This window comes from Fundulus heteroclitus, chromosome 10, assembly GCF_011125445.2.
Source record: "Fundulus heteroclitus isolate FHET01 chromosome 10, MU-UCD_Fhet_4.1, whole genome shotgun sequence".
NCBI lineage: Eukaryota > Metazoa > Chordata > Actinopteri > Cyprinodontiformes > Fundulidae > Fundulus > Fundulus heteroclitus.
In genome coordinates, this window is record NC_046370.1 from 2,094,616 (window position 1) to 2,120,579 (window position 25,964).

The window sequence follows — 25,964 nt, forward strand, 5'->3', positions numbered from 1 at the left end:
TGGGGTCAAAACACTTGTGTGTGTCTCTCACTCTCAATCTCGCTTTTTTTTGTACTGAGTAACTAAACCAAACGTTGAAAATGTATTGGAGTAAAAGTATGCAATTCAGTTTGTAAATATAGTGAAGTAAATGTGAAATTTATCCAATAATGTTGTACTCGAGGAAAGTATAAAGTACTCCTTAATATACTTAAGAACTGAGTGAATTTGCCCTTGATCTGAGCAGGTAAATAAGATTATCTGCCAGTGGAATAAGATTTTTTGCACTTAAAATAGGAACAACTCATCATCTTATTTCAGGTGAATATATCTAATTATCTCATTTTAGGGGTAAAATTACTCATTACATCAAGATGGTTGGCATGGATCAGGTGGGAGCACGTGGGCAGAACTCTGGAAAGCTGAACCTCTTCACACAAAGTTTTTCATACAATCTGTCTACGACGTTCTCCCTAATCCAGCCAACCTTCACACCTGGGGCCTGACGGATAGTCCTGAGTGCAAACTGTGCCAGAGAAGGGGCACCATGGAGCACATTCAGAGCTGCTGCCCAAAGGCCTTAGGAGCCACGACCAACTTCAATAAATCAGCAAGACCTAGGTAGCTCCGAAGCAGTCAATCACCTGTTAGAGCGGGGCAGGAGGGGCAGCTCCACGTTGATCTAGGACGGCAACTCAAGTTCCCAGTTAACAGTGTTGTATAAAGTACTGAAATCACGGAGTCAAGTAAAAGTATAGTTACCTCTCCAAAATATGACTTTTGTAAAAGTCCAAGTCACTGACTGAAATGTTACTTGAGTAAAAGTCTTAAGGTATCTGAAATGTCTTGTACTTAAGTATGAAAATTACTGTAGAAATAGATGTACTCAAGTAATGTAATAAAAAGCATAAGTAAAAAGTAAAACAAAGCAAATGCAGTTTGAATGACATTTTTTAGATTTTGGTAAACTTTGAAAGTAAAATTCACTTGAAATAATATAAACAATCAAGTGCAGGAGAAATTTAGACCAAGTTTAGACAGAAAATACAACCTTTTTGTAAGCTTTCAGTTTTCCTTCTTCAAGTAAGGTCAGTGCTATGCCCTTTAAAATTGTACACAACCAAGTGTAGGCAAAGGGGGTGTATACTAAGAACATGGTTAAGTGATAAATCAGGCTTAGTAACCTATAAGACGTGGTAAACCTGCTAATAGATACACCTGCAGGTTATCATTTAGTTAAGAAAATTAGGACTCTCTGCTATTAGATGCTTTACCTATACCACAAGTTTAATTTAACCTGCTTTACTACTGAACCAGCTTCTTTTCCTGTTGGTGGTGGACAAGCCCAGGCAAGTCCCGACTTTGTCACAGTAAATCAGTAGGTGGGGTCAAAACACTTGCGTGCATGACTCTTTTTGTAACGAGTAACTAAACCAAACATTGAAAATGTATTGGAGTAAAATTATGCAATTAAGTTCAGAAATATAGTGAAGTAAAAGTAAAAGTTATCAAAAAAATGTATACTCGAGAAAAGTATAAAGTACTCCAAAATATACTTAAGTACAGTAGTGAAGTATTTTTACTTCGTTACTATACAACACTGCCAGTTAACATAGCTACCACTTCACTCTGCTCAGATATGGTGTTAACATCAGAGAGCACCAAGCAAGTGGTCCTACTGGAACTGACTGTACCACGGGAGGACCGGAGTGAGGAGGCTAATGAGCACAAGAAGGTCGAATACTCTGAGCTCACCACAGTGTGCCGGAGCAAAGGCTGGAAAGGCCCGCTGCAAACCTGTCGAAATCAGGTGCAGAGGTTTTGCAGGTCATTTATTACAGAGAGGGTTCAAACTCATTGGTGTTAGAGGGCTGCAGTTAAGGAAAGTGTTAGAGTACACGGCCTGCTCCTGCATATCGATTGAAGGCCCATCTTACCCCGGTTCCAGGTTTGGCAGTAAATGAGGAATACGTTGATCGGAGGTAAAACATTGTAATATGCATATTTAATTTATTAGGAATTAAATATGGAGACAGAGTATTACATTACCATTTGTAGTATTCATTATAAGCTGCCCTCATGGCAATGCAGGATTCCGTCTGCTTTTTCACAAGTCTGAACACATTTTAAAAGGCTGAGTCCCCTCCCATGTTTTTTTCAGGAGGAGGGGGGATCTGTTCGAACAAAGAAACTCTCCTTTTCTGACCTACCCCCTCCTGCAATAAAACTTCATGTGTTATTCTACCCAGGAACAGAGAGGAGACATACCTTACTACCTGACTAAGATATTTTCCTCAACAAAAGCCACCAAGAATATTCTTGAAGCCGCAGAAAAGGCCTCGCGGTGGCTGTGGATCCGTCACTGCAAAAATGGATCTAAAAATAAGTAAAATGTTCTTAAAGTTAGTGTATTTATCCTAGATTCGGGCAGGTAAATAAGATTATCTGCCAATGGAATGAGTATTTTTACCCCTAAAATAAGATAATTAGACATCCTGCACTTGAAATTAGATGATGGAGATGAATTGTTCTTATTTTAAGTGCAGAAATCTTATTCCATCAGCAAATAGTCTTATTTATCTGCTCAATTCAAGAACAAATACACTCATTTTAAGAACATTTTACTTATTTCTAGTCCCGTTTTTGCAGTGTGGTTCGCTCCTGGTTGGGTCGCCCAGGGGAGGGTATCTGATTATTAAAGACCCGAAACACCCCGTGACCCCGGGATAATCATTGATGACATGTCCAAGTATCACTGTAAGGTGTTTTCTAGTTCGTAGATCATCTTATTTACCTGCTCAAACCAAGGACAAATACACTAATTTAGCAATGACTTTAACCCCATTAAGAAAGGTGGGGGGCTACAGTTTTAAATGAACTACCTATTCTGATCAGATTGACATGAATTTAGCATGAAACCCGTTGATTACTACAAGTCAAGTTTAAATTTTTAAAGGTTCAACTAACCGAGCAGTTCAGGCGTCTGCAAAAAGGGAACTAAAAGTAAGTAAAGTTTTCTTAAAATTAGTATATTTTCCCTTGATTTAAGCAGCTAAATAAGACTATTTGCCTTGGAATGAGTAATTGTACCCCTAAGAAAAGATAATTAGATATCCGGCACTTGAAATAAGATGATGGAGATGAAATGTTCTTTTTTTAAGTGCAAAACTCTTACTCCATTGGCAAATAGTCTTATTTACCTGCTCAAATCAAGGAAAGTTACAATGATTTCAAGAAAATTTTACTTACTTTTAGTTCCATTTTTGCAATGTTGAGCCTGGATGTATACCTCTGACTATGTGTTGATTAGAGAAAATCTTTAAAAAAAATTCCCCGAATGCACCCGATTGTCATTTTTTGTTTTTTTAATAAATTGAACTTGTTGGTTTTAAATGCAAGAAAATAGTCTTTTGTCTGCATGTCAATCAGAGAGAATTGATTAAAACAAAAATAAACCACAGATCAGACACATTTTTAATCAACTAGAAACTCATAGAGTAGCCAGATTTACAATTGAAATTAGATCCTGAAAATCTTCAAGCATCTTAAATAAACGTTTCAAATTACCACCAATTCCAAATTAGCTGTCATCTATCTCTGATTTTGTCTGGAAGTGAGTAAACTTGAATAAATCCCATTGATGGAGGTTTAAAAAAACCCACTAAGCAGAGCGAAGAGAGTTAAAATGTTAGAACAGGGTTAAAATGGCTGATGGAAGAGAATGGAGGTGGTGGTAATGGGGGGGGCAGAACAGCTATTTCTGTCTGTACAGCTGTCTTGTTTTTATGGCGTTTGACTTCTCCCTCTTGTGCCTCCCCTGTCACCTTCAAGACAATATCTGCCGTAGATTTGAAATAAAGCTGCATTTTAAACGTGATTTTAAATAAAAATCCTCTCCTGGGAGAGAAGGGTCAGGGTCACATGTGCGGCGTGTAAAACGTTTAACCTGCAGGACGGTGAAGGCGCCGGCTCAGCTCGCCGTACATGCCTTGACCGTGAGGCGGCCTGATTGATGGCCGCCTATGGAGCTCATAAATGGCGTTAGGAGGGCGGGTGGAGGTCCTCCTGTTCTAAAACCTCCACCTCAACCAAAATTAGTGCATCCACCATGAGAAAGCTGCTCGTATTTATAATAATTTAGATTATTTTGGGGGATTTGCCATTGCACCAGTTGCTAAAAAAAAGAACGACTTCCTAACAATCCCATTTATTAGACTCTGGAGGCTTTCAGCATTATCTTCTCTGGCATCCCAAATAAAAAAGCTACGCTACTCATTACGGCTATTTACAAAGCTGCCCCCCCCCCCCCAGGCAGCTGCGCTCGTAGTAAAGGCCTGCTTGTGTTTCTCATCTGGGGCCCTTCTTGTCGTGTGTCATCGTTGGAGCCGGACCAACGAGCTGCCTGCCTGTTTTCAGGTTTCATTACTGTTTATACGTCCCAACAGCGATCGCTGATGTGTCCGCCGAGCCGCAGACCTATCAGTCATCCCCGGCGATGACTTGGGAATGTGTCGCCGCCAACTGCGCCGAGCGGCACGGGAGGATTAATTAATAGAAAGCAGAGCCGCAGTCGACCCCCTCGTCTCTTTTGGGGGTCGTTAGAATAAAGCCGGCGTTCTTAAGTCTCTCACATGCCTCAACAAAATCAAAGATGAACCGGTCGTTCCGCAGCATGTCTCCCTGCATCCGTTTGGCCTTATTCGTCCGCCGATGACACCAAAGTCAGCTCTCTCTGTTGGCATTGAATTCACCTCATTCCAAGACTTCTCTGGCCTATTTTGGAGCGCCTGTAAGCCGATATGGCCCCCCGGCCGACCGCGTCTTCACTCCTCCCCTGTTTCTCTTACTCTTTCTCCTCTGCTCCGCTTTCCTGCCAAACCTGATGGTGTGGCTAAAGTTAGCCCGACCTCGGGCTAATATATAAGACCCCGAGGGGCCGATGCATACACGTCAGTCACACCGGCTTGGCGTAGGCTTCTCTCTTCTTGACCAACAGCAACCCCCAGAAGCGTTAGAGATGGTGAGTGTGGCCGCGTTCCCCTTCGGAGCCGCGGGTCTTCTCCAGGAGCCGATGAGATGAGCGCATCGCTGACACATTGCAATCTGGATTACCAGCATCCAATACACTGCAAAAACTGATCTAAAACTAAGTAAAATGTTCTTAAAGTTAATGTATTTGTACTTGATTTGAGCAGGTAAATAAGATTATCTGCCAATGGAATGAGTATTTTAACCCCTAAAATAAGATAATTAGACATCCTGCACTTGAAATAAGATGATGGAGATGAGTTGTTCCTATTTTAAGTGCAAAAATCTCATTCCATTGGCAAATCATCTTTTTTACCTGCTCAAATCAAGGACAAATACACTAACTTTAAGAACATTTTACTTATTTTTAGATCCATTTTTGCAGTGTAAAAGGAGATTGTTGGGAGTATTCCCAAATCCAGCATCCAAACTTTTGGATTTGAACCCATAAGGGGCTTAATTAGGTTCTGGAAAGGCAATTTCGTTTTGGGATTTTCTTTAATTAATTCACCCCAAAATTATCATCCAGTTTAGGTTGGGTTAGAAATTATATTGACAGCAGAGCGATAGAGAAAAAGAGTGTTTCAGTGTTTTAATTTTTCTCTTTGCTGTAGATGTGATTCATGCACTGCAAAAAGGGAACTAAAAGTAAGTTAAATTATCCTAAAATTTGTATATGTTTCCTTGATTTGAGCAGCTAAATAAGATTTTTTTGCCAATGGAATGAGAATTTCTACCCCTAAAATAAGATAATTAGACATCCTGCACTTGAAATAAGATGATGGAGATGAATTGTTCTTATTTTAGGTGGACAAATCTTATTAAATTGGCAAATGTCTGATTTACAACCTCAAATCAATGAAAAATACACTAATTTCAGGAGGATTTTACCTACTTTTAGTTCCCTTTTTGCAGTGTGCAGGACACCATCAGCGAGTTTTAGACTTTTCTTGTCTTATTTGTCTTTTTTTTTTTTTGTATTAATGTTTGTAAGGATGTGTGGAGGGAAAAAAAAACAATATTTCCTTTGTTATTTTTTTTCAGGCACCCAAGAAGGCCAAGAGGAGGCAGCAGCAGGGTGAGGGTGGATCCTCCAACGTGTTCTCCATGTTCGAGCAGAGCCAGATCCAGGAGTACAAGGAGGTAGCTGTTTTTATTATCACTCTTTTTATTCCATCACACATAGATTTTTAGGAATCTGTGTACGTTTACGTGTGATTTAATCTTGTTTAGTGACGCGAGGAGGCTGCTGTGTAACAGACTTGGTTAAAAAATCTCCCTCTGGGCACGACAGGCCGGTAAATCTGAGCTTTTCTGGAGACAGGTGACACCTCCTCTCCTCTGTTAGCTCAGTAATTCTCCTCGGAGACACTTTTGCTCCATGACTCCACTGGAATGCGGCCCAACAGCTGGTGGAAAGTCCGTTTAATCAAAGCAGGAAAGAGGGGCTCTAAGTAGAGGTACAAAAACACACAAGTTGAGTCAACATTCAGGGATTACCACGGTTGTTTCGCCCCTTGAGCCTCTTTTTTTTTTTTCTGTTGTTGTTGTAGTTTTTCTTAGCATCTGAAGGTCAGGGCTTTGATCTTCATCAGAAATGCCTCGTTAAACATCTCTGGGATTGGGGAATGTAAAGCCGGCAGCGGCTCAGCTGGCACGAACCGAAGGTGAAGGAACATTGGCGACATGGTCAGAAGATTCGGTCACGGGGCAAAAAAGACGACAGCTGTAATCGATACCTTCTCCTCAGATGTCGCAGGGGGGCTTGTCTCACATTCCAGAACCTTTTTAACACCTTCGAGAGACAAGTGGACGACCAGCTGCCAAGTCCCAAAAGGTTCCCAATGCCATCTTTGGTTTCACGCGGGGTGAAACGCCCAGCTATGCGACAAGGGAAGCGGCTAACGGCTCCACATTTACACGTTTGCCTTGGCGGACTAGCTCCCACTTACAATCACTATTAACAAGTCTTACGACGAGGACTTGTGAGAAACGTGAGCGTCTTTTAGTTTTCTTGCGTCTTGGTCAGAGCTTTGGGCCGATGACAGCGGCACGCGCGCTCACGCCCCACGGCTACATGTTTTCCCGCGTTCATTTATTTAGCCGTTGCTTTAGCTTCTGAGCCCTCTGACTGGGTTACGGCCCCCTGTTTTTCCGGCAGGCATTCACAATCATCGACCAGAACAGAGACGGCATCATCAGCAAGGACGACCTGAGGGACGTGCTGGCCACCATGGGCCAGCTGAATGTGAAGAATGACGAGCTGGAGGCCATGGTGAAGGAGGCCAGCGGCCCCATCAACTTCACCGTCTTCCTCACCATGTTCGGCGAGAAGCTGAAGGGTGCGCCGACACGCAGACTATTCAGGCCTCTCCTTGAGCTACAAATTACCTCCCATTGAGACTGACAGGTTTTATTTATATTATTTTTGCTGTTAGGTGCCGATCCAGAGGACGTCATCCTGAGCTCCTTCAAGGTCCTGGACCCCGAGGGCACTGGCTCCATCAAGAAGGAATTGTAAGACCCTTTTCTTCAACTTGTATCACATCTTTTCTTTCTTCTTCTTTCATTTTCTCAGATTTATTTATCTGTTTGTTTCCCATTTGCAGCCTTCAGGAGCTCCTGACCACCCAGTGCGACAGGTTCAGCGCTGAGGAGGTGAGCTGATCAGTTTCTCCGCTCAGATCTCTTTTTTTTTTCTACCAGCAACTCCATTGTTACTATCTCTCCTGATAAATAAAAACGCATCTAAAGCTGCAAAACCTACATTGTAGCATCCAGGAAATGTGGGTTTTATGAATGCCTGCCTAATTAAATGGGCTTGTTTATTAAATCAAATTAAAGGATTGCAATTTTACACTGCAAAAGGAGAACTAAAAATAAGTAACATTTTCTTGAAATGAATGTATTTGCCCTTGATTTGAGCAGGAAAATAAGATTATTTGCCAATGGAATGAGTATTTTTACCCTTAAAATAAGATAATTAGAAATCCTGCACTTGAAATAAGGTGATGGAGATGAATTGTTCCTATTTTAAGTGCAAAAATCTTATTCCATTGGCAAATAGTCCTATTTACCTACTCAAATCAAGGAAAAATACTTTAATTTCAAGAAAAAAATTCTTATTTTTAGGTCTATTTTTGCAGTGTAGATCTAAATTTAGCTTTTAGAACGAAGAAAAGTCTTGAATTTAAAGACAGTGAAAAGAAAATTCTTGAGTGAAAACTTTTAAATTAATGGAAACTGACAAAGGGCTTGCAGTTTGCTGCCTGATGATGAAAAGAAAGGATTAAATTAACAGATTTCTTGTACGATTAGTGCCATTATGTTGTGGAAATTCTAACTAAAAACTGATGTTTTTACTATCCTCATATTGATGATATAATTAATTAATTTGCAACAAACTCACCTTGAGCAACAAGTCACCTCACTAAGAAAAAGGGAACTAAAAGTAAGTAAAACTTTCTTGAAATGAGAGTATTTGTCCTTGATATGACAGGTAAATAAAATAATTGTCCAATGGAATGAGTATTTTGACCCCTAAAATAAGATAATTAGTTACTTTTTACTTGAAATAAGATGATGTAGATGAATTGTACCTATTTTAAGTCCACAAATCTTGATCCATTGGCAGATAATCTTATTTACCTGTCATATCAAGAACAAATACTCTCATTTCAAGGAAGTTTTACTTACTTTTAGTTCCCTTTTTGCTGAGCTGTTCCAGCAGCTCAGGGAAACACTGAGGTGGGTCTGGCTGCCTTGTGGTGTCAGTGTAAAAAAATGAGACATTCCTCCTGTCACACAAATGACTTCATTAAAATAAGATAGCGACATTCGGTCCAGGTGTCAGGGACAAAGGTTGGACGGAGACAGTGGAAAAACTAAATGCGTTGACTGAACCCACAGCCACACTGCAAAAAGGGAGCTAAATGTAAGTATTTTTCTTTGATTTGAGCAGCTGAATAAGACTATTTGCCAATGGGATGAGTATTTTTACCCCTAAAATAAGATAATTATATATCCTGCCCTTGAAATAAGATGATGGAGATGAATTGTTCTTAATTTAAGTGCAAATATCTCATTCCATTGGCAAATAGTCTTATTTACCTGCTCAAATCAAGGACGAATATACACATTTCAGGAAGATTTTACTTACTTCGAGGTCCCTTTTTGCAATGCATGCTTTTTTTTTTTTCGATTCTTTCTCGTTTTATTCTGTTTATTCAGATTGGTGTTTTCTGCCATATTTACCTGGTGAAATAGAAATGTACCCAAGCAGTCAGACCAATCCTCAGTACACTTTGTGTGTGTTTGAAGTGATGTATCTGGTTGTAACCCCTCTCTGTGCCTCCCCCAGATGACCAATCTGTGGGCCGCCTTCCCCCCAGATGTGGCCGGCAACGTGGACTACAAGAACATCTGCTACGTCATCACACACGGAGAGGACAAGGAGGAGTAGATCCCCTTCCCTCCCTGAGATCCTCTACCTCCGTATGCCGCCATCCATCCATCCATCCATCCATCCATCCGCTCGCTTCGTCTACTCCAACGCCACTCCGCCATGCAAACCCTCGCGTCCAGGTCCAACACCTGCCCGCTCGCCAAAAGACTTCGCTCTGTTAACGAGACGCTCGGCGGGGGGGAAGGGGCCGGGCTGTGGGCGGGGGTGGTTTGTGAACAACAGGAGAACATGGGATTATTCTCAATAAAAAAGTAATCTTCTGACACTGAAACTCTCTCCCCATCTCTTTCTCCTCCCTGCATCCTTCCTTCTGTTGTTCTGGGTTGAGGCCTGCGGTGCATGCACCAGACTCGTGTGCACAGCCCGCCCGGCGGTGTGCAGCGGCTGGTCAAAACGTCTCTTGGGTGCTTCGGTGCCTGCACGGCCGCTTGCTTGAAACAAGCGAGCGGTCCGACCCGGTCGGGTCCGTCGGCCTCAATCCTCGCACAGAGCGCTTAATGGCTTCCTCCCCCTTTATCGGCGCGTGGGAGTGTAAAAGAGTGGAGGTACCGCACTAAAATAGCTCGCCTACCCCTCTCTTTTACAGAAAGGTAGAAAACGAGGAGCGCTTTTAATCTTGTAACTGGAGGAAGAGATGGTGAAAGATGGCGAGTTGGGGAGGGTGGAGAGAAAAGGGACAAGCAAAAAGTGCAAAAGAAAGAAATCTTTGACTCTTTGTCCTCCCTCTCGCTGCTGTTTCGCTCCTGTTGTTGTGACTGTGTCTCCGTCTCCACTGTAACAAAGAAAGAAGTACAAATAAAATCCACTCTTTCGTACAACTCTGAGTCTTGTGAAAAAAAAAAACACGCATGGGCGACAAAATGGTGTGCTTTCTTTGCCAAACAGAGACAAAGTGTCAATGCAGGACATTAAAGACGCTGCACTTCCTTCAGATCGGCTTCATTGCTGGAGTTTTCTCCTTATAAGTCTTCAAGTGAACACAACTGAGCCATAAATAAACGAGACAGCGTACAAATCAATCCGATCAAAGGTTCAATGCCCCGTCACTCCGAGGACCAGCATTCATTACATGCTGTTCACGACACAAGACACTCAAAGTTTTGACGCTCATTATCTAAGGCCCTCTTGCATGTTGAGTATTTTGCAAACTTTTGTACACGACATAAGCTATAAATGCACATCACAGAGTGGAAAAAGGGAGAAGGAGCCTGGTGCAAAAGATGCCAAGGTCTTAGATCCTCTGGAGTTTGATGACAAAGGGATGCTGGATCAGAATCGGAAATACTTTAAATTCTTAAATACTTTATGCACACTCCTCAAGCTTTCTGCGCATTTCAATTCTGCAAATGTGGAATCAACAAACAGGCCTTCACTCAACACCCTGCGGCCGCTCTGATGACTAAAAATAGAGCAGAGGAAGACCATGAGACAGCAGAACATTGTCGGGTAGCTGTTTCCTCAATCCTTAAAGTCACTCACAGTTAACAGAAAGGTCGATTTAAATGTGAAGAACTGTCTAAATGTTGGAAATCCTACAGTCCTACTGGACCTTAGTCCATGGTATTAATAAGAGTAAGTTATAAATTGATAATGATGTATAAACGTTTAGACAAATGTGGCAATAACTGAGGTTTCCAATGCAAAACCAGTACCTGACATTTTCAGACATCTAAACCAGCGTTGGCCAAACTTTTCAGCTATTGGGACAAACATTTTTAAATCGTAAGCGCTCGAGGGCCAAAATATGAATAAAAACAAATAATATAACCAAAAATATTGACCCAGCCAAACAAAATATGATTACCCTAAGAAAAGATATTAAACTGTATTTAGCCTATTGTATTAAATATTGTATAAAATTTTAATGTCTGGATTTGAGTAAAAGTCATCCTCTAATTAAAGCAAATGTAAAAAGAGTGCTTATTAAAAGAAAAATGTTTTATGTTCAATTAAACATTCAATTAAACATTCAGTTGTAAGGTTTTAACTTGTCTATAATAAATTTACCCTAATTACAAATAGAAAGCTTCCATCTGCAAAAAGCCACCAGCGCCGATCTGCCAAATCTTTTGAAATTCAGTTGGCGGGCCGCAAAATAAAACAGCACAGGGGCCATAAATGGCCACCAGACCACCACTGATTAAAACCCTCCTGATAAATTTTGGAAACAGCCACTGAAGGTTGTTAAGGTTTATATGTTATGCTGCTTAAAAAAAAATCAAGGAACGCTTTTTAATCAGAATATAATAACAAGTCAGTTCAGCAGTACAGCCGGTTGTTTATCAGTGTTGACTGTTCTGGCGTTAATGAAATCAACAACCAGTAAAACTGAAGGGACAACTACTCTAAAAACAGGAATGGTTCTGCAGGTGAACGCCTCTGACATTTTTTTTCTTTCCTCATTGTTTTGACAGCTTTTCAGTAGTGCTGCATTTGACCAGTCTCAGAGTCATTACTGGTAACATGAGGCGGTACCTGAACCCTACAAAGGTTGCACAGGCAGTCCAGCTGGACAAGGAGTTGGAAACATTACGCGGCATGTCAGTCAGAGATAGTTTTCTGTGTCTCCAGGCACAGTCTGGAGAGAATGGAGACGAGTCCAGGAGACAGGCAGTTAGTCTAGGAGAGCTGGAAAGGGCTGTCGGAGGTCCTTAACCCATCAGCAGGACCGGTATCTGCTCCTTTATGCAAGGAGGAACAGCATGAGTCCCACAAAATGGGCAGAGTGCAAAGCATGCAAGAGTAAATATAATTTCCATTGTAATTATTATGTGCATGTCGGAGGTGGAAGTGGTGTACAGGTCCCCATAGAGACACAAACATGCATTTTCACAATGTGATGAGTGCATGGAATGGAAATAATAAACAATAAATAAAAAATAAATGAGTATTATATGCAATGTTGTGTGCACCAGGTAGGTGGATCTGGTACAGTATTTACAATATGAGATGTGAGGAAAATATGAACAGCACTGAAATAGAGCACATGGATAAATAAGTGGTAGCCGTAGACAGGTGACTGAATACAGGCAGAGTTACTGGGACATTACACAAGTTTTTATTTTAATTTATTTTATTTGTTGACACTGTGAGTTGGATTCAGCTGTTCGTTAGAGTGAATAGTTGAATCTGACTCTGTTGGATTCAGATCTGTAGCGCCTTCCAGAGGGAAGCGGTTGGATGTTGTGCCCGGGGTGACTAGTTGTTAGGCCCTTTGCTGGTGCAACGGGTCCTGGGCTCCTCCTGGTCCATGATGCCTGGCCTCAGGTTGTTAGTCACCCTTTTCCTCTGTAAACCTAAAACCATGAAATCTGTCAATCAATCAGCTTTATTTCTATAGCAGATGTTAAAAACCACAGCGGTGGCCAAAGTGCTGTGCATTAAAACAAAAAAAGGTTAAAAAGTTAAAACCGTACAAAACCCACATTACATCAAAAGCTTCACAACAAGAATATTTCAAAATGCCACACACAAGAAGATCACAGTGTATTAAAGCCAGGAAAGAGTTTTTAAGAGATTTAAAAACAGAAAACTCAATGGTAAGTTATTCCATATTGTCAGGGCAGCAACAGCAAATGCTTTGTCACCTCTGAAAGTAAGAAATGTGAGTCATAAAATTGATTTATTTAACTATAAAGCATTGCCCACAGACTAAAACCCCCAAATGGCCTTACTGAGACATACTATAAACAGATAAACAGTTGTTTATACAATAAGTATATTATTATTATTATTATTATTATTATTATTATTATTATTATTATTATTATTATTATTATTATTATTATTATTATTATTATTATCATCAGTTAAAACAATGACACCAAGGCTGGCGATATAATGGCTGTTTTTACTTTATCAGTCACAGAAATATAACACTAATAATAACAATAATGTGCTCAGCAACCGGATGTAAATTCATACGAAAAAAAATTCTGCCTTCAAAATAAAGCAAAAGTAAGCCTACATTTATTTAAAATCTTTTTATTTAAAAAAGCAAGTTGATCAGATTTCATTTTTATTTTTTCACATTTTAGGTTTAGACCAGATTAACGCATTGCTGACAATAAACTCGGCGTTTTGTCGGCGGATGATTCGAGTTGCCTTTATAAACGGCTGCTTTTATTTTGAAGCTGTGACCGGAAGTGGTGTGTCTGCATAACCTGCTCCCCCGGTCAGCGGACAGGAGGAACGGCGCTGCTGTTTATCCGGTTTGTCCCCCCTCCGATTCGGAATGAGCCAGCGTTAATGTCCGCCGCTGGCTCCGCTCGGCCCCTGTCGCCTCGCCGTGCCTTGGTGAGTCCTGGCGGGCCCCAACCCCCCGCCATGGCCTCGGCGTCCCCCCGCTGCACATCTGTCAGGCACCCCGCGTCGGTCGCCGTCATCCTGCTGCTGCTGTCGGTGACCGCTGTGCAGTCCTCCCAGGGAGACAAGGAGCCGGTGTACCGGGACTGCGTCAAGCTGTGCGTCCGGACGAACTGCACCGGCGCCCGGCTGCAGGGCTTTGAGTCCAGCCAGCCGCAGTACATGGCGCTGACAGGTGAGCCGCGGACGACATTGAGGAGGCGGAAGCTAACTTAGCTCGTCAGCTTCCGCACCTGCAGCTACATTATAACTTGAGTTTTAACATTTTATAAACTGGCTCAGGCGGCTTTTTTTGTTTCAACCAAGACTTTTTGTGTGTGGCTTTTATTCGTTTTAATTGCATATAAAGAACATAAAATGCAACAGTCTCTTAAAAAAAAAAATCTAAACTTGTTTTTCTGGTCAAAAAAAAAGGTGTCAACATAGTGTATTCTAAGACAGGTTTCCCCAGTATTCATTCTCTGGAGCACATGTGTCAAACTCAAGACCCGTGGGCCGAATCCGGCCCATCAAGGCAATTTATCCGGCCCTCAAGAGCCAAAAAAAAAGACATATTGTGTCATAAAGTAGAGGCATATATCTTTTTTAAAGTGTATAAAGTGGCTAAAACTGTGTCTCCTGTAATGAAAAATGAATGATTTTGGTTTGTTAACTGTAGTAACAGCATCCCGCCACTAGATGTCAGTTTTCCCACAATATTTTTATTTATTTATTTTATAATAATAGCCATCTGTATATTATGTTTGGACAGATGGCTTCTGTCCAAATTTTATTTACTTTATTTATTAATATTATATTAAAGTTTTTTCACATTATTGCATAAACTCTGTTACAGTAATAACTTTTGTATATCCTGTGCTTGCTGTTATTGCACTTCTGGTTAGACCTAAACTGCATTTCGTTGCCTTGTACCTGGGTAATGACGATAAAGTTGAATTTAATCTAATCTAATACATTAAAACAACCCAGAAATGTTCAAAATGAGTAAAAGTGATGCAGAATGATGAGTTTAAAGTGTAACTCACCCAAATAACAACTTTATTTTGCAGATAAACTGTATAAACTGGGCCTTAGGGTGCTACTTTTATGTTACTGTGCATTTTTTATGTTTCTATGTGAATTGGAATGAAATTATGAAAGTGTCATCTATACATGTGCAACCGGACCTTTTAATGACTTCATGATGCCAAAGTGGAAAAATATAGAAATAAATTTGACACCCATGCTTTAGAGCAATGGTGTCCATATTATTTTTTGTCACGGCCAAAAATGTCAAGTTGAAAGTAATCAGGGGCCGCAATTAATTATATAACAAAAACGCAAAAACAATTGTAATTTATAATTTTTTTTACCTGCACAGTAATAAACACAATATTTTGATGAAACAAGCAAATTAGTCTGATTCCTATGGAAATTGGATCTTTAAATCATTCTAGATTTAAAATCTAATTGCAGGTTCACCTGGTACAAAACAGTAATTTACAAAAAGCAGCAAATGATATCCTAATCTTTTTGGGCTGATTAACTTTTGAGCAAATTTTTGGGATTTTTATGGCCCTATATATATATATATATATATATATATATATATATATATATATATATATGGCGGTTATTTACATTTCTTTTTCGTGACCCGTTGAGCTCGACTGTCTTCTTTGTGTGTCCCAGGTTGGACGTGCCGGGACGACTGTAAGTACCAGTGCATGTGGACCACCGTTGGCCTTTACCAGGCGGAGGGTTACAGAATCCCGCAGTTCCACGGCAAGGTTTGTCTCACTAATCTGGTCTGTAATTCTTTATCGGCTGGTTGTGCTGTTCTTTTTACATCTCTCTTTGCAGGTGAAGAAGCAGACTGAGGATGTTGTATCGTTCTCTCCCTTTTTTGTCCTTCTTTCCCCTTTTCTCCTTTTATATCTCTTCTACCTTCTTGTTTTAGTGTCCATATAACTTGAAATATTCCCTGCATAAATTATAATAAAGCTTCTTTCATGTATAAATTAGTGTTGTACCGATACCAGTATGGGACAGGGCCCCGATCCAGCATTAAATTGGTGGTATCGGTATCGGCGAGTACCAACAACTAGGGCATTGATACCATTTTGATGTTTGTATGTCACTTGAACGCAGCCTTCTCTCTCCCGACTAGTATTACACATGTTATATAACTTCATGAAAGTTGCACTATTTTGGCATTTGAGAGCCAAAACTCAGGGTTTAAAAAAGAGATTATTCAATTATCAATGTAATTTTACTGTCTTACTGTTGCACTACTATTATACATGTTATAATTTCACGAATGTTGCACTATTTTGGCCTTTGAGAGCCAAAAGTTTATTCAACTATTGTCACCCATTCCAGGTAGGCAATAAAAAGTTCTACTACCCGAAGTAGTAAGCAGTTCTTCATATATACACACACACATCAATTTCAAACAGATGGTATCGGGGCCAAAAAATGGGATTGGCGCAGCACTAGTATAAATCAAGCGTAGCACTACGGTGAAAGCGGTAATGCTCCACTTGTGAAAGTAAAAATCTGTTGAGCTCTTTTTGGCATTAAGACAACAATTCTTATTACCACATTGGCAGACAGGACACTATAAAAAAATAAAAAATAATAATAATCTGGTCCTGAGATTCTCTTGGATCCTCCTCGTTGTTGACATTAAAGATGCAGAGTTACAGTTCGTGCAATTTAGATTTATATCTGCTTCTTGCAGTGGCCGTTTGTGCGCGTCTTGTGCTTCGAGGAGCCCGCGTCGGCGCTGGCGTCTCTGCTCAACGGCCTGGCCTGCCTGCTGATGCTGCTGCGCTACCGGAGCACGGTGCCCCGCCAGAGCCCCATGTACCACACCATCAACGCCTTCTCTCTGGTGAGGACAGAGGGGAAAGAAAGAAGACCCCCCCCTCACCTGTTCACCCCACAGAGCGAATCACCACATCTTCTCTCTGTGTGTGTTTGTCCAGGTGTCCCTGAATGCTTGGTTCTGGTCTACAGTGTTTCACACCCGAGACACATATCTGACGGAGGTAATGGCTGCAGTTCTACGTGTCACAAAGCCTCACGGCTAAAAGCGTATATCTGGGGCCGGTAAAAGCCGATCCGTTGTGAGATCCAGCAGTCTGAGTAGGGCTGGACGATGTAGAGAAAAAAAAAGACACCAAACCGAGTCCTCCAGGCTCCTCTGCTGCAACCTTCATCATCTCAGACATCCTAGATTCACCTGGGATTCTGTGTTTCACAATCCTGGTTTGAACCCTTTACATCAGGGGTCAGCAACCTTTACAACCCGCAGAGCCATTTTTACCCTGGGTCCAGCTAAACACATTTTTAGAGCCACAAAAGTTGCACATCTTTTTGAAACAAGAGCTTGTTTTCATAGTACGATAGGACATTTGTTTAAATTTTTTTAAATTAAAGATCAGCAGTTTTCATTATTTAATCAACAGTATTTTTTTGTTTAGGTTTAATGCATTTTCTTCAATTGGATATTTGATTTTCATAGTAAATGGCATCAAAATGATGAAAAAGCAAGTTGTTTTATATTCTGTACACCATTAGTTTCTTTCTTGAAATGTTATGCATATATTGCAGGATTAAATGCACCTAAAGCTAGCAATTTTAAATTACCTTTACATTTAGAAACATTGACCAATTTTTCCCCTCGCATTTTTGGTCTAAGTTTTTAAGAGCCAAAGCTGAAGGTGTAAAGAGCCACATGCGGCTCTGGAGCCACAGGTTGCAGACCCCTGCTTTACATGTTCGAGCAGATCAAGGTTTCAGCCATGGATCGTGAAACTGGAATCAGACACAAACCATCATGTAGTCAGATAAAGAGGATTTGACCAAACGTTTAAATGATTGAATTCAGTTCAATTCAATTTTATTTATATAGCGCAAATTCATGAAACATGTCATCTCGAGGCACTTTACAAAGTCATATTCAATCATATTATACATATTGGTCAAAAATGTCCTATATAAGGGAACCAGTCTATTGCTTCAAAGTCCGGACAAGCAGCATTCAAATAAAGCACAGAAGCGCACATTGATCGCCTATAACAGTCACCAGAGTTTTTTACGACCACATTTCTTCCTTGAAGACGATGGTTCGCCAAAGTCCTTCCAGTTTTTAATAATGCGGTGGACAGTTCTGAATCAGGCTTTAGTAGTGTCTGCAATCACCTTAGATTTTTTTTTTTTTGCTTGATGTATGCCAAAGCATATTGATAAAACAGAAATCATATTAATCAATATCGATAATTATCAACAAATTCAAAACATGTATTTTATGCTTTTAGCGACCTATTTTTAGATACAGAACACAACACATACTGAATTCAAACTCAACCCTTTATTCAACCAACTTTTTACCAAAGATGCAAGTTTTTAAAAAAGCTCCGCCCCCTTCAAAGAGATCTCTGATCTCTTTGAAGGGGGCGGAGCTTGATGACGGAGCGTTCCTGGGTCTGCGTTTGTGATTGGTTGGGAGGATGTAATGACTGAAATATTAATCTACATGGCTAGAATGTAAAGGGAAGGAAAACTGTTATTCTATTGTACTTTTTATTTACCCTTTTTTTTTAGGTCTATTGATCGATATATGTTGTTATTGAATTATCGTCCAGCTCTAGGTCTGAGCGTGGCTAACTCCTGCAGATTTTAGTTTCTCCGATTCCTGACTAGAAATCTCCAAACGGTACCCTGCCCCGCCCACGTTGGGATTAACTCTTCTGTTTTGGGGGCTAATGAGTTTAGCAAATCTTTAACAAACTGTTACCGTCTGCCCAGTTTGCTTTCTGTAAAGTGCAGCGGTGGATCTTGATATTTGTTTATGTTGCAAATACATTTTTTGGTTGTTTTTCCTCTTTCAGAAAATGGACTATTTCTGTGCAACAGCAGTGATTCTGTACTCCATCTACCTATGTTGTGTCAGGTAAGGTTGAAAAAATGTGGACTTCCTGCAGATGTTTTGCTTTTATGTGCCGACCGATGTTGGAAGGAAGATGTTGGAGCTCTACACTGCAAAAACGGATCTAAAAATAAGTAAAATGTTCTTAAAGTTATTGTATTTATCCTTGATTTGAGCAGGTAAATAAAATTATCTGCCAACGGAATGAGTATTTTGAGCCCTAAAATAAGATAATTAGACATCCTGCACTTAAAATAAGATGATGGAGATGAATTGTTCCTATTTTAAGTGCAAAAATCTCATTCTATTGGCAGATCATCCTATTTACCTGCTCAAATCAAGGACAAATACACTAATTTTAAAGAATATTTTACTTTTTTCTAGTTCCGTTTTTGCAGTGTAAATCAGTAGACATCATTAACCCAGCATAAATTAGCCTGGAAAAATCAAGCCTAAGCTGTACTTATTAAGTAGCTCTTCATTGACAGTCCAGATCAAACCAATTTACTGCCATTTTATGCTCACGCTGCAAAATCTTTACCCATCTGCAGGACTCTGGGTCTGAGGCGGCCGGGTGTGTCCAGCATGGTGGGGGTCCTGCTCATCCTGACCTTCACGTCCCACGTTTCCTACCTGACGTTCGTCAGTTTTGACTACGGCTACAACATGGCAGCCAATGTCACCATCGGTACGACAAACGCTCCAATAAATCCGCTTTCTGTGGAGTTTCATGCGGCGGTCAGCTGCTAACCTGAGGGTTCCTACTTTCCCCACATTGGATCTCTTTCCAGCGACAGACGACAGCAGCATTTTATTAGGATTTTATGTGATAGTCTGACACAGAGTAGATGACAACGATGCTTGCTTTAAAAATTACACTGCAAAAACGGATCTAAAAACAAGTAAAATGTTCTTGAAGTTTGTCTATTTTTCCTTTATTTGAGCCAGTAAATAAGATTATATGTCAATAGAATTACTATCTTTACCCCTAAAATAAGATAATTAGATATCCTGCACTTGAAATAAGATGATGGAGATGAATTGTTCTTATTTTAAGTGGAAAGAATCTTATTCCAATGGCAAATAGTCTTATTTACCTGCTCAAATCAAGGGCAAATACACAAATTTTAAGAAACTTTTACTAATTTTTAATTCTGTTTTTGCAGTGATAATGGTCAGCACTTTTGTTTTGCTGAATGTCTCGACCTGCTTTGCACATCTGGAGACTCTTATTTGCCAGATCCCCTCATGCTCAGTTAGATTGGCTGTAGAGAGTCTGCAGACATCAGTTTAAGTCTTGCAACAGATTCCCAGATTTAATAAACTTTGAGATAAACCATTCATACGTTCAGCCTCTCTTGCCCCAATAGAAATCGAACCTCGGTGCATTCCAGTTTTTGGTGTGTGGAAGAAAATTAAAACCATGCATCATTTTTATTTCCACTTTGCAATGATGTTCTGGGTTTAAACTGTAACTTTTTTTAAATTAACCACCACACAGTTATCTACCAGACCTCTAAATGAAGTATTTTGCCCACTTTTCTGCTTTTATTATGTCCTTCCCTCGATCCCCTGACAGCTCACCTTTAACGATGACTTGGAAGTTGCAGCATTGTAGCACGTATGCTTTGTGTTTTTCCGCCGCTGAAGGAATGGTGAACCTGCTGTGGTGGCTGTGTTGGTGCTGGCAGAACCGACGGACTCTCCCGTACTGGTGGAAGTGCGGCCTGGTGGTGCTGCTGCTTCACGGCCTGGCCCTGCTGGAGCTGCTGGACTTCCCGCCGCTGCTCTGGGTTTTAGACGCCCATGCTGTGTGGCACCTCAGCACCATCCCAGTGCACTTCCTTTTCTACAGGTTTGTACCGCCTGTGTTTTTATAGCTTGGTAGGCGGGTGTGGATAAAGGATTTTGGCTCTAGATGCATAGACCAAAATTTTGTGACCCATTTCTGGTCTCAGTTGACCCGCTGGACCCTCAAGCCTGTTTCCGAGCCGAACAGACAGGTGCACGTTGTTAACCATCTTTAAGATGGATCAGAAACTGACACTTTTTTCTAAATCCCTTGAAGAAGAAGGCTTTAATGTTGCCAGTCTTATTTAACAAATACTTGGGATTTTACAGCACTTAAAACACAAATTTAGCTATTAAACAGTGCTGACTCGCTGAGAAAAATGCTTTGCTTCACAGACATGCTGAAATCTGTCTGACCATATATATATATATATATATATATATATATATATATATATATATATATATATATATATATATATATATTTACGGGGGGTGAGGAGACGCCATTCACGCACGCGCGAAAGCAACAACAAGTGTGTTAATGTGACGTTAATGTGTTAACAAGCATGATTTCTTTTTTTTTTTTCTTTTTTTTTTTTGAACGTTACCGAGGCGGTAGCCTGAGTTTGGCGAGGCGGCCGCCTCGCCAAGATAGCGCTGCGGGAAACCCTGATATAAACCCTGATATATATATATATATATATATATATATATATATATATATATATATATATATATATATATATATATATATATATATATATATATATATATATAGAGATATATATAGATAGATAGATAGATATATATATATATATATATATATATATATATATATATATAGTAACATAAAAGTAGCATCCTTAGTCCCAGTTTATACAGTTTATCTGCAAAAGAAGTTATCAGAGTGAGTTACACTTTAAACTCTCATCATTCTGCAACACTTTTACCATCTATGCAGTTTACCTATTTTAAGTGCATCAGATACATAATATTTACCGCACATCCGATGTTTCCCAGACCATCATGTATGGAATGTGGCACACAGAAAGTTTAATGGAACAAAAAAGAGATACTTCGCTGTAATACATGCAGCCTTCATGCCATAAGCTGAAAGTCTTGCTCTCGCTCGCTCTCTCGCAGCCTAAATGAACTGAAAACAGTTTTGTTTCAAATAGCTCCTATGACTTAGTTTTTAAATTCCTCACTGATACTAGAAATGACAAACGTTGAGCCGTCTTCCTTTTAGTAAAGACTTGGTAGTGCCGTACGTATGGTGTGTTCACTGCTTGGATAAAAACGTCTGATTGTGAAGTTTCTGCAGTCGAGGTAAACGATGAATCCACTGCTGCCTCTTCACGTCTCAAGTTCTGGTCGCCAAATCCTTTAGAGAAGTGGATGAAAAACGAAACCAAACGGCGATAAGTACCTGATCTGGACTGATTTTCACCTCTTTCTGCTTCCAGTTTCCTGATAGATGACAGCCTCTACCTACTAAACACAGAGAAGTTGGGGGTTAAGGTGGAGTAGGAGGAGCAGAACGCCTCTGGATCACATCTCCACTCGTCCACGTCTCCAGTGCGGGCAGCCAGAGACCCGAACACAGAAGCGGCGCCGCCTCCCAGATGACACGCCTCACTCCTCTGACTATCATCAAAGTAGACTTTGTTTACATTTTTTTTATTTTTTATTATTTACCTCTCTCTCTTTAAAATGATCATGGTTGATATTAGTTTTTACTTTGCCTTGCGCTGCCACACGTGCTCCATTTACCATCATCACTGCCACACATTTTGAGACAAGTTTAGCGGGTGAAAAAGTGCGGTTTAGTTCCAGCTGTGCCTGAATTGCACTCGTGAAATGAATCCCTTGACCTCAGAAAGTGACTCCCAGGGACCCCAGGTTCAAATCTGCAGCAGCAGCGGTTTTCAGCAGCCGTCAATAGATGGCAGCAGATCGGTTGTCTGGCCTGCATGCGCTGTGCAGCGTGGGTCATTGTCTCTGCCAGTGAGACACGCAGAGGCTCCCTGTATGAAGAGCTGCCAGCTGATTGCTCTGGAAGGACGGGGAAGGGCCTTTATGTCGGGGCCGTTCTAGCTGACAGCTTTTTTTTTTTTTTTTTCACCTTCACACCTTTATTTTTGTGCCTCTCTTGTTTCCACAGCTGCTTTTGTTTTTCCCTTCTTTTCATCATCTGCCTCGTCTGATTCAGTTGTTTTTCACCCGTTTGTGCTCAATCCTGCCTCTATTTCACTATTGTTGTTTTTGGTTTTTTTTTCTAGTTTGAAAATATATATATATATATATATATATATATATATATATATATATATATATATATAGTGTTTTTTTTGGTTGGGATATCGAGAGATGAAAATATTGTCATTCACCTGGATTGCCTTTTTAGCCTGAGGAAGGAAGGCGAAGGAAGTTGCTGTGAACTTTTTCTACATCCAGAGTGGGTTTGAGGTGGTGCGAGTGTTTGGGTTTTAATTATCCGTTAATGTTTTTGTTTTAAGTTATTGCTTGCATATTTCCCCACACATACCGCTGGATGACCTTAAAATCGTGTTAAACAAATCCCTCCTCCATCCATGTTTGCCTTACACCTCTGTTTCTGCTCTAGTCTGTGAGCATGCCTCCTTTTTTTTTTTTTTATTGTCAGGTAAATATATCCATATATTCCCTCTCCATCCTTCTGCGCTACACCCCTACATGTGCACTTTATCAATGAAACGTCTGTTTACGCCTTTTGTTTGTCTCAATGAGACTATAATGAGACGGTGAGGAGTGTGGGTGTGTTTACATGTTGCCTTTTCTGGATATTTTGTTGCTTTTGCCATTAAAAACTGAATGCCTGTTAGTGTTTTCTATGAAAGATTGGTCAGCTGTGGGAGCCAAAGTCCAAAGAAGCACCTCAGACGAGTTATTGATCAAGACCACTTTAAGGTTAAAAGAATGACTGGATCCTCTGTATGGCAGGCCTGAAGTCCCACAATCCAATAAATGAATATGTGAGAATGTAAAACCCAAAATAAATCAATGAAAAATAATGAATTTGCAGTTGGATTGAAATTGTGACAGTTTGAAATTATCATATATAAATAATCATATTTTTTCTGTATTCAATATTTCATTGTGTTTTTGTGCTTCAGTCAATCATAAAATGATTCAAACAATCGCTGTGACCCACAATTCAGACCCTAACAGCTGAATACTTGACCTAAACATAAAGGCAACAAAAGAATAGTCATTATCTGTAATAATCATGTTATTAAAAGTAGCTTTATTTACCAAATTTTTTATTTAACTGGTAAAAGTCACATAAGCCAAGGTGATTGGCCCAAAATGGAAATTTGCAGGTTAACCAATCAGAACTCGGCTTGTGTTTGACGAGGCACTTTAAGCAATTTCACCATTAATATTTCTATATAATTTTCACATACAATAAATTGAAGTTCCGCATATGTAATTGCTGAAATTAATAAACAGACACATTTAAATTTGTTGCTTTACAATTTTAATTAAACTATCATATAAAAATCCGTATTTCACCACTTATTTATTGATTAAATTGTGGCACTTTAATGGCTCCATACACTGGAACCCACAATTTCTGAACAATGAAATAAAATTGTAGAGATATTTGTTGAAAACTTTGGTATTCACAGGTGTGGATATGGTTATGAAATTAAAGAGTTAAAGGTATCAGGGGATAATTAAAGAAAATGTATTTCTAAAAACATCCGACTAAAAGCTGAAAACAGTTTCATCTCCATAAATCATTTCAGTCTTCCTCGGTAGTAAACGCGTCTCTCTGCTGCCCCCTGCCTGCTGCCCTGCGCAACCACCTCCTCCACTGAGCGCACCTTCAACAACCTGTCTAATATTTGACCAAAAAAAAAAAAAAGAAAAATACGGATGTGGTTTAAATAAAAGTGTTTTTGCTGATAAGAAACAGAGTTGAGTGTTTCTTTTTTTCTTGTTAATGTTTTGTTTTCTCCTCGTCTTCTATAGTGAATGAGTAGAAACTTTATTATTGATTAATGATAAGAAGGAAGTAATGCAACGCTGTTGTTTTGCAGCCAGAAGGTTGCAAGGACAAGTGGGCATAGAGGATGGATAGAAGGAAGAAATATTGGCCAAACTAGATAGGTGAAACAAAATCTAAATTGAGGGGTATAAAAGGTGCAAAACCCAGATGGTATGTTTAAAAGCTATAAACACTAACATGTTTTAGCTTAATATAGAAATACTTGTACTGTAGCTGCACTCAAATGCCATCAGAAAATTCAGTGCCCGATTAAGTTAAGGATCACAGTGTTTCAGAGTGTGATTTCTCTTTGTTTACTGACATGATTTGAAAAGGTATTTTATATTTTACAGAACTAGTATGAGAGGTTTTGAGGTGATATCAATGTGAACTTCTGTGCTTTCTGTGTCTCTGCTCTGTCTTCTCTAAGCCCCAGTGGGTCGAGGCAGATGAGCGTTCACACTGAGCCTGGTTCTGGTTCTGCTGGAGGTTCTCCTCCCTGTTAAAGGGGAGTTTTCCTCTCCACTGTCGCTTCATGCATGCTCAGTATGAGGGATTGCTGCAAAGCCATCAACAATGCAGACGACTGTCCACTGTGGCTCTACGCTCTTTCAGGAGGAGTGAATGCTGCTTGGAGAGACTTGATGCAACCTGCTGGGTTTCCTTAGAGAGGAAACTTTCTGACCAACCTGTATAATCAGATTCAATTTGACTTTATAAAGTAACTTTAGATGATGTGTTGTGAATCGGTGCTATATAAATAAAATTGAATTGAATATCTCAGCAAATTAAAAGTTACTCTGTTGCAGTACTCTTATTTCAAAATATATTATCTTAATTAGATTCCAGAGTTTCTGTTAACTTTGTGATGATTCTGGCTTACAGCAAACACAAAGTCAACATTCAGGTTCTCAGAAAATTAAAACACTACATGAGACACACACAAAAAAAGGGGGATTTTTAATGGAGTTGTAAAGAAATGTGTCCATGGACAGTGTGTTATGTGCACCCAGCATGTGGTTGGGGCTCCTTTTACATGCATCAATGTGGCGTGGCACGGAGGTGATCAGCCTGCTGAGGAGTTCAGAAGGCCCAGGTTGCTGCATCCTTCAGCTGGTCTCCAATCTGATCTCTGGTGTTTCTCTTCTTCCTCTTGACAATTTTATCTCCTTAATACTTGTCAGAAGAGGGAAGGATGAAGTTCTGTAAGGCTTCCTGGGAAACTGCTGTGCTTACTTTGATCTTTTGATCTCTTAAGGCTGGGGTTATCACTGCTTTTGCACCTTTTTTTCCCCCCAATATTTTTTCCTTCCTCTCAACTTTCCATTTAGCTTGGAAACAAACAGCCCTATGTGAACAGCCAACTTCTTTAGCAATGATATTAT

General features: G+C 40.0%; 2 protein-coding genes and 1 long non-coding RNA gene across 3 annotated transcripts; all 3 read left to right on the forward strand.

Annotated features, from left to right (window-relative positions):
* The first annotated feature begins 4,873 nt into the window (after positions 1–4,873).
* Positions 4,874–10,290, forward strand: mylpfb (myosin light chain, phosphorylatable, fast skeletal muscle b). The gene is made up of 6 exons (XM_012850424.3): positions 4,874–4,999; positions 6,052–6,150; positions 7,169–7,349; positions 7,446–7,524; positions 7,617–7,665; positions 9,368–10,290. The coding sequence occupies exons 1-6, from the start codon at positions 4,919–4,921 to the stop codon at positions 9,467–9,469; spliced, it is 591 nt and encodes a 196-aa protein (XP_012705878.2). The 5' UTR covers positions 4,874–4,918; the 3' UTR covers positions 9,470–10,290.
* On the forward strand, positions 6,157–6,725 carry LOC118564325. Its single transcript, XR_004931766.1, has 2 exons — positions 6,157–6,467; positions 6,561–6,725. It is a non-coding gene; the product is annotated as an uncharacterized LOC118564325 (long non-coding RNA).
* A 3,340-nt stretch (positions 10,291–13,630) lies between the features above and the next one.
* pgap3 (post-GPI attachment to proteins phospholipase 3) lies at positions 13,631–22,824 on the forward strand. Its single transcript, XM_036141778.1, has 8 exons — positions 13,631–14,012; positions 15,509–15,606; positions 16,560–16,712; positions 16,807–16,869; positions 18,715–18,776; positions 19,304–19,440; positions 20,403–20,607; positions 22,013–22,824. The coding sequence occupies exons 1-8, from the start codon at positions 13,721–13,723 to the stop codon at positions 22,074–22,076; spliced, it is 1,074 nt and encodes a 357-aa protein (XP_035997671.1). The 5' UTR covers positions 13,631–13,720; the 3' UTR covers positions 22,077–22,824.
* Positions 22,825–25,964: the final 3,140 nt, after the last annotated feature.